General features: G+C 39.5%; 1 protein-coding gene across 1 annotated transcript; it reads left to right on the top strand.

Annotated features, from left to right (window-relative positions):
• Positions 1-7,778: 7,778 nt before the first annotated feature.
• On the top strand, positions 7,779-8,729 carry LOC143304336 (uncharacterized; the record flags this gene model as incomplete). Its single annotated transcript, XM_076626796.1, has 1 exon — positions 7,779-8,729. A coding segment is annotated over one exon (951 nt), but the record flags the coding sequence as incomplete, so codon positions are not given.
• Positions 8,730-9,551: the final 822 nt, after the last annotated feature.

The raw sequence follows: 9,551 nt of genomic DNA, 5'->3' as shown, positions 1-9,551 counted from the left end.
GATATCAGGTTCTTTCAACTTAAATAACGCACGATCGAATAATTCGTGTACCAATTCTTTATCCGTAATTGTAAGATACACCTGTAATTGTACAAAATATTAGTTAATCTCTTTAAAGGAAATTACTCCTTCTATTCACAAATTACTCTTATTGTATCAAACGTGGCGAAGCGTTGTCCTTCTTCGTCAGTTCCAAGTGGCTTAGTAGTGTATAGATTTAAAAACAATGGTAAATAATTCTTTGCAAATCTAGCTAGTTCGTGTATATCTTCTTTTTTGTCGCCTTCGACTGCTTTCGTTATTAATCTTCGTAAGGCAGACGTTATCGACGTCCTTAAATTCTTTCTTTCATTTAAATTTGTTTCTAACAGTTTAGATATATTCTAAACAAGATAAAAGTTATCTCATGGATACTTGATACTATATCTTTTATATTTATCTCTGTTATATACCTTGAAATTATCTTTCACATCAGTAGCGTTGTTGCATATACTTGGTAAAATAGCCCAGACTTGGTAAACGAGAAATTCGTAAGTTTTCCTGCGTACAGGTGTTCGGTTGCTTTTTTTCTAAAATTGAGTATAATTATCATTCAAAATATCAATATAAGATAATTTATACTCTTATAATAAAGATAGATTACAATACTTACTCGCACAATGCAACGATAGGTAGCAATGCTTCCGTGAAGAAAGTATGTGACCCACCTAGCACACAATTTTTCAATAATGGTAGTAGTCAAGTTATTTTTAAATTAATCGCATTGTCTGATACCTATAGAATAGAGATTTATATTACTGTAATTATAAAATAAAGTTTTCTTTTCTAAGCATAATCCGGTTCATATAGAATTACTTGCCCTCAATGGAATCAAATTTAATACTGTCTCCGGTCCTAGCACTCTTATCGCAGCTCCAATAGCGTACTCAGCGTCATTTTTCCACGCAAAATTGTAAGAATCACGTTACTCAGCAAGACTTTTTAATATCTCTATTAATTGCTGACTTCTCGCTTTACCAGTTGCCTGTAATAAAAGGAAACGTTGAAATGTACAACATTGACAAATGGGTAAGAAGCAGAAAATCGATATTACCTGAAACAGTAGGGCTATTAAATGAAGAATATGATACCAAGCTTCCAAATATTGATAACCTAATGCTTGATGGATCATAAAAGTTATCTGATTGATAGTGTCCTTATATCTAAAAGTATGATATAAATGATGAAATATAAATTATAGATACGAAAAATAATAATTAAATCTAATCTTACGTTTTCATTGATTCTTCGGTTTCACATATTTTACCGACACAATTCCGTAATAAAATTTTTATCGTGTGCGAAGAACCAGATATAACTTCCGATTTGTTATTTTATGAAATAAAATTATAGTTGTTATTTCGTGCAAGCGTTGCCAGGGTCACCTTGCTACTGTTGCATTGAAAAATCTGACCCAAATCTAAACCCAATACATTGATGATACTCGCTCTTAATTGAGTTATAACAGATACTTTTCGCAGCCTCGTATATGCAGTTGCGCTCGGGCTGCTTCGAGTTTTCTCATAGTTATAAAGTTACAAACATTTACTCGCATTTTTCTTCTTTTTTCTAAAGATAAAAATGAATCAATTCAATGCGTATCTTCGATTTAAATCAAAATTCATGGTATCATTATTTACCTTTTGTTTAATGCTGCTCTTGACAAAGGTACATAAGCATATGGATTTGGTTTTCCTTTCCTTTTAACATCACCTCCAGCCTTTGATGCTTTATATTCCGCTCATGGTATACATTCTGTTCTTGATTTTTTCAATGGTCGATGTATTCCAGACCCTCCTGCTACGGATACCAAAATTGTTATTAAACAACAGACCAAAATTTACTATAGGTTATATATTACTATTATACCTCGATACTTTAATGTGGATCCACTCCTTACGCTGACGTTATTATAACTATCGTTATATTTACGTTTTTTATCCATTGCTTGCGACATGGCTACAGACTGAACATCATCTTCTGATCATGTAACATAAAAATTCATTGGCTTCGTTCACTTGTTTCTTTGAATTACTTTACATTTTTCTTGTCACGTCCCGCGCTGCGCACGTGCCGTAACGTAGGCTAAAACTATCAATAGCGCGAGTGAGCGTTCCAATTTGAAATTTAAATAAATTTTAACAATTTGTATAAACTAAATTCGAACCTCACAACCCCTACGGAATAACCCGTCACATGACAACTTCTCCACGGTAGACCTAAATATAAATAAGCGTAGCGGCATAGAAGAAACGGTAATAATTCCTTAGTTTTAGAGTAGTTAATTCCTCAGTTTTGTGTGATTAGTTCCTCAGTTCTTGATAATTAATTCCTTGGTTCTTGGCGATTAGTTCTCATTTCCTGGCAAGTAATTTCTTGTTCATAGCGATTAATTCTTAATTCCTCTAGCTCTTAATTTCTCAATTCCTTTGTTTTTTTTAATTCTTCAGTTCCTTAGTTTTCAGCTCTTAATTCCTTTAGCTCTTAGTTCTTGCTCTCAGCTTTTAGATTCTCTAGTCCTTTAGTTCTTTAGCTTTTAGTTCTTTGTTTTATTAGTTTCCAATTCTTGTTAGTCTTGTTAATCGACGTGTTTGTATTTGTCAATTTGTAAACTATCGAAAATCTATCGAAATTAAAATCTTGTAATTAATAAGAGCGAAACGTATTGCGAACGATTGTAACTCCGAGCATTCGAAATTTCAACGACTATTCTGTCAATATCCAATTAGAATACGAATAAACATTTTTTGTGAAGAATATTTGTCTAATAATATAGCAGGATTAAGCGAACATTTATTTTCACCAACTTTAATCCTCTCCCGTGCTAGCACTCCTGCGCATAGCAGATTAGCCGAAACGTGGAGTTTAATTTCAAATCGCATTATATAACAGACAATACTACAATTTAGTCTAAATTCAAAAATTAACGGCAACGCAACCAAAACGAGCCAGACAAAACGTAACATTCTACAATTCCTAACCCCAAATCTAACCCCAATTCTTACCACAATCGTCTTCTGAATCACTGCACAAAAGTGCAGATTTCTTCTTTCTCTTGCGTTCTGGTTCATCTTTTTCTACTGTGACAATAAGACGGCCATCAGACGTAGTCTTAAATTCACGATCTTTCCGCTTTATAGCTGCTATTTTTGAATTAACAGCGACTATAGGTTGCGTTGCTTAAAAATTATTTTGTACATCTAATTCCAACTTCGACTAATCGAATTGAGAAAAATAACTAGACTTACTTGATATATTTCGAGCAGCCGCAGGATCAGCGAGATCAACGATCTCTTCATGCTCATGAATCCAGGCTTGCAGTCATTTTGGCAGTGTTATGGCACTGCCGTGTGAAAAGGGACTGAGCGTTTCGTCCCGGGACTACCGGTGGACTCGTCAGTAAGGCTATGCCCTGTAGTCTCTGCCTTAGACGTAGAGGGAGTCTAGCTAGGTGCGGTATTTGTATCATGCCTCCTATATTCGACCGCTAGCGAGATAGACAGACTCGTTGTCGTCGTAGCGGCCCTCTGGTGTTGACGGTTGGTACCCGGATCGCCCTAGAGGTGTTACGACCGTGTTGATGCCTCGACCTGTCGGCGTCCTGTTGGTACCGATCCGCCACAAATCCCTTGAATAGCATTATGTCTTTTAAAATTTTCCTTAAGGCGCTTCGTCTCCGCCGCAATGTACTGATCTGTTCAGCGTGGGCCATGTGTTAGTTTAATAGATTGAGCGAGCTTATCTTGAAGAATTGGACGTTGGTCCGGGAATCGGTTGCCATTCTTTATTGTGCGGCGTGGGGTCGCGCATATGCTTAGCGAGGGAGGAGTTCCTTTCCGATGGCTACTCGTGTGATTAGGTGATTAAGTCGATAAAATGTTGATTTCACGTGACACTGTATGGTCTCTGGTAAGTGCACTTTTCAGTGGCACGTGATCCAGCTCGAAGGACCAGCGAGGACCAGCGAGGAGACGCGATCGCGAGGAAGCGCGTCAACGAGAATCGTAAATTCTCATTACGATTATAAGAATCGACACCACGAACAGATCGATCCTCTTATTTCTTGTGGGATAATAGGGGTAATTGATGATATGGTATAATATAGCGATTGACAGGGTCATAAAATTCATATTTCCAATAACTTAATACACTAAATAGTTACACCTTTACGTATGATATTGTTACGACCGTTCGCGGAGAGACGCGGTCGCGAGGAAAATGCGTCAACGAGAGGCGTAAATTCTCGCTACGATTCGGTTAATCGACGCCGCGAATTAGTCGTTCCCCTGTTTCGGTTAAGATAACAGAGGTGATTGAATGAATATGACACAGTATAGTAAGTTATATTTCACCGTTTATTCTAACAACTTATAACGAAGGCAATTACGCTGGTGCGTATGTACGAGATGAATGAGTGACTGATTTAGGAGTGTGTATACCCGGTTAAAGGATGTTGACCGTTCGAAGGATGTACAATCAGTGATGTTCGGAAACGATGCTGTGGCAAAGGAAAGCTAAGGATGGGTGTGTCTAGCGCACGGGACCATCGGATTTATTGGTGATGATTTTAGTTAAGAGAGTGAGGGAAATAGGCTTCGTTGTTAATTGGTTAAACGAAGGGTCTTAACCGCTCTCGAGAGAAAGTGGTTCGTGGGAGGAAAGTTGTATCATACGAGAGAAAAACCGACTATCCCTTGTCTAGCCGTAGTAGACAATGGTCTTTAGAAATTCTTCGGAAACAGACGTTTGTTTGGTTTGAAGGACCCCTACTAGGAAATTCCTGAGATTTATGGAAGATACTTGAGACTATTGAGGGTACGCAGTGAGTATCCGAAGACATCTGGTTGCCATATTGCCCGCGGTGTGTGGCCTGGGCTAGGTAGAGGGTTACGCGACGTAACATCCACCCCCCGTTGAGAGGGCACCGATGAAGTGATATGGTGTGATGTTGTCAGGTGGATCTCTTGTCAGACTTCGGTGCTGTTGATTGGTTCGGAGTCGTCTGGAGTCGTTCTGCTCGGTAGTGGTACCATCCGCTTGATGCTCCGATCGAGGGTACTCGTCGCCGTTCGAACGATAGCCGTGCGTATGATGCCGTCTGCGCCGGGTTGGGCCTTGATGATTCTGCCCAATGGCCATTGCATCGGGGGGACGTTGTTTTCTCTGAGAAGGACGATGGTGCCTTCTCGTATGTCGTGACTGCCCTTGCTCCATTTGTTTCGGATGTGTAGCCCGTTTAGATACTCTCGATTCCACCGGCGCCAGAAATGTTGTTTGAGTTTCTGAATATGCTGCCAGCAGGAGAGACGATTGGATGGCGTGTCCCTGAAATCTCGTTCTCGGAAACTTGTTAGTGAATCTCCGATGAGGAAATGACCGGGAGTGAGAACTAGGAGATCGTTTGGGTCTGAAGATATCGGAGTCAGCGGGCGGGAGTTGAAAATAGACTCGATTTCAATGATGAGAGTATTAAGGTTTTCGAAGCTCGTTACCTACGACACGTCTGAGATGTCGTTTGAAAGACTTCACTGCAGCCTCCCACAACCCGTCGAAGTGAGGTGAGTTGGGAGGGATGAAGCGCCATTCAATCCGTCGGTCGGCTGAAAAGGACTGGACCTGTGCCTTGTGATCGTCGGATTGCAGGAGATTTCGGAGCTCTCGTAATTCATTGTTGGCGCCAACGAAGTTGGTACCGTTGTCGGAGTAAATTGTCACACAGAATCCTCGGCGAGCGATGAATCTTCGCAGAGCAGCAATGAAGGCCTCGCTAGTGAGATCGCTGACCAACTCGATGTGGACTGCTTTAACTGCAAGACATACAAAGATTGCTACGTATACCTTGATTTTGCGTCGGTTGCGATCCTTTCGTTCCTTGATGTAAAACGGTCCGCAGTAGTCGATTCCGACGTTGGTAAATGGCCGAGATTCTGTTATCCGTGCAGCTGGAAGGTCGCCCATTATGTAATCCACTGGAGGGGGTGGGGTGATGTGTTGATCCAATGTAGAACGATTGTGGAGTCAATCCAATAAACGGTTCGAGCAATGTTGCTTCGTAAGGCTTGGAGGACTGTAGTGGCCAGTGACGCGAGAAGGAGTGCTCCACTCAGTTCCAACCTTGGAATGGTTAGTGATTTGAGTGGAGCTACTTTCGACTTCGCAGTGAGGAGACGTGTACAGACATGACCAACCGGGGTGATGGTGCGAAGGTAAACACATGCTCCATATGCCCTTTCGCTGGCATCACAGAACCCGTGTAACTCAATTTCCGCTGCGGGTTTGATTATCGTTTTACGTGGAAACTTCACGTTATTCAATAATGGCAGCTGTGCGTAATATTTGCTCCATTCCGTGTGCACGCTCTCGATCCGCCTCGTCCTATGACTCTACCGACTATCTACCGAGTATTGATCAGTTACTAACGAGTTATCCGCGAGCGATTATACACTGTCTTAGCGAATCTGTTAGTACGAGCGTCTTTGCGAGCATTATCTGTTCTTATTTATTTAGTCATTTTAAAATATACTGACGGCTTCTACAACGGGCAATCTCGTATAATAAATTTCACGACCAACCATCCTCTACACACAAGTCCTCTAAATACATAACGACTTTTCAGTTCAATTTGGATCATTGCGTTTAACGCGATCTATTCTCCCGGGTGCGCCATTTTTCTCTAAAAGTTAAATTCCATCCGATGTAATTTGATTAGTCGAACAATTATCAATTTCCATCATTGTATCTTCACGTAAAATAATTTTCTGTTAGCGTCCGCGGTTGTAAAAATAACGATCAGGTATTGAGATATTTATACAATGGAGTACCAATTATAAAAACATTTCTCACAAAATCATTTTACAGTCTTAGTAGGGTTGTGAGGTACAAAAACGACGTTATTCTAAGCAAACGCTATTTATACGCAATGGACGTGTTTGACAACTATGAAAACTGTGTGATTCTATTGGGCACAAAACCTTATGAAACTACTATTTGAAAAAACCTGATTGAAAAACTCGATATTATAAATTTTACTAATATAATAATAATAATAAGTAATAACTACATAAGTAATAATAACGTTGTATTTTTGTATATATATGTGATTAATGTTACAATAATCGTATGTACGTAATATGTCATATTATATGGATTATGGATCTTTACAATAACTTAACATAATTATTTGTTTACTATATTTACAATTTGATTACTAGAAACTATATAATATGTTTTAAAGTCGGTAATAAAGTTGTATAAATATGTTTAATGAGTTTTTTATAGAAAGTTCTATATATTATTAACGAAGCTGACTAAGTTCCATATCTAAATTGTTTTGTCAATTTTATTATTCGTTATCACATCAAAGCATGTGTTTTTGTAGATCATATTATAATAATGTTTCCATACAGGAATAAAAGCTTCACTAAAACATTCTTATAGAAACGCGCACATTTCTCTTAATTATGCTTATATTCCTAAAAGTAAACTTTTAGAAAAAATAGCAATTTCTTTAATATGTAAAATTAAAAAGTTTATTGTTATTATGAATTGATATTTGTATATTTTACATTATTGTTATTTATAATATAAGTCTACAAGCCACTATAAAAGTCTATTAGTTAATGTTTCTATAGCTTTGTAGAACTTGTAATACGTTGTAATGTAACAGGTTAAAAAGAATTGGTGCAATTTGTACATTATTGTGGTATCATGAATGAGGGGCTTGGGGGGTGTCGTAAATCGCAGACATGTGCATGTGGTCAGAGGGACAGAAAGCGATTTATCCGAAGAGATTGCTGAAAGGATCAGGTAGAATATTCGCGAGTTTCGAGTGCCATGTTAGGACTTGGCATGAGCTGAAGAGAGGGCTGATTAAAGAATTCTCTAAAAAGATTAATAGTCGGCAAGTACATCAAAGACTTAGAGATACGAAAAAGAGAAGCGACGAAACATGCTTGGCTTATATGTACCGCATGCTTGAAATAGCCAGCCATGTTGATATGGAAGAGGAGGCGAAAGTGGAGTATATTGTAGAAGGAATAGTAGATGAAGAAAACAATAAGTCTACACTATACGGTACTACATCCATTACAGAATTGAGGAAGAGATTAATCATGTACGAGAAACAGAATTATCGCAGAGCAAAATCGATTGTGAAGGTAGCCAAAACTGAAAGGAGCAGGAAGCCCAGTAAATCTGGAGATATGAAGAAGACGAGATGTTACAATTGCGGCGGCGAAGAATATGAGTGTGCAGAGTGCCCGAATAGGTCGAGAGGATCCAAGTGCTTTAAGTGTAGAGAGTACGGACACATCGTATCGAAGTGCGACAACCTGAGCGAGTCCCATAAAGTTGTTTCTAGTATGTGGAAATCGTTGCAGACGAAGCGTGGTAAAGACGTTAAGATCGGAAATTTCGAATTGAGCGCGCTAATAGATACCGGTAGCGAACTAACTTTAATGAGAGCGGATCAGTATGTGAAAATTGGGGCATCCAGATTAAGTCAGAAAATTGTTGAATTTCGCGGTATCGGGTCCGGAAGAAATTGTACACTCGAAGAATTTTCGACAGATATTCTGATAGATGATGAGTCGTGCGTTGTAACGATACATGTAGTTTCAGATACTTTGATGCAACACTCGTTGATAATTGGCACATACTTCCTGAATACTACCGAATTAAACATGTCATGAGAAGGGTCAGGAATAAGGTTGTGGGCGTTCGATGAATCTTCATTGGAATCGGCCATCGTCTTGTTATAACGAAGGTACGGTCTATTAATACGAGTATGGATGCTACCGACTCGACAATCAACCGCGGCGGTTGGACACTCGCGGTACTAGTGATGTTGGTCGTAGGTTCAATAACGAATCCGCGGTCAACGGGATGATAGGTGTACGTGCTCACAAAATCTAAGTCGGACTCTTTGCGAAACCGTGGAATATCCACCGAGCGTACAGACCCTAAGCAACTCCCTAATACGACCTCACGAGAGAATGACTCTCCGTCGCGATGATGCTGCAGAGGAAAACTATGATGGTGTGTGTCTGAGGACACGAGATCATCGGATTCGTCGAGGATATCCTTCGTTCAGAAGGTGAGGGAATTTGGCGTTGCTGCTAATTGGTCAATCTCCATATCGGTGATTAGAAAAGGATGCTAGCCGCCCTCGCGGGAAAGTTGCTAGTGGGAGACACCGTTCGTTGAAAAATAGGTCTCTCCTATCTTCCCGTAGTTGGGACAAAGACTGTTTGTTTGAAGGACTTTAGTCAACTAAATTCTAAGATTTATGACGGGCCCTCAGGCTAGAATTTGTTAAAACAATGGAAATAAGAGTGGATGGTTGTAATAACGCAAATAAGATTGTGGTGTATTATCGACTAAAGAGCAACCGGTCAGGTCAAACCGATCGGTCGATATCGCGTACCTCGAATATCTCAACGTTCAAGATGGAGGAGATGAAATAACTCGAGTGTTAGATTTAGATGGCACTTTATTTGTACTAGTTGTAGCAC

Source organism: Bombus vancouverensis, unplaced genomic scaffold (genome assembly GCF_051014615.1).
Source record: "Bombus vancouverensis nearcticus unplaced genomic scaffold, iyBomVanc1_principal scaffold0030, whole genome shotgun sequence".
Taxonomy (NCBI): domain Eukaryota; kingdom Metazoa; phylum Arthropoda; class Insecta; order Hymenoptera; family Apidae; genus Bombus; species Bombus vancouverensis.
The sequence above is the reverse complement of the archived record's forward strand: the minus strand, read 5'-3'. Positions and strand labels throughout refer to the sequence as shown.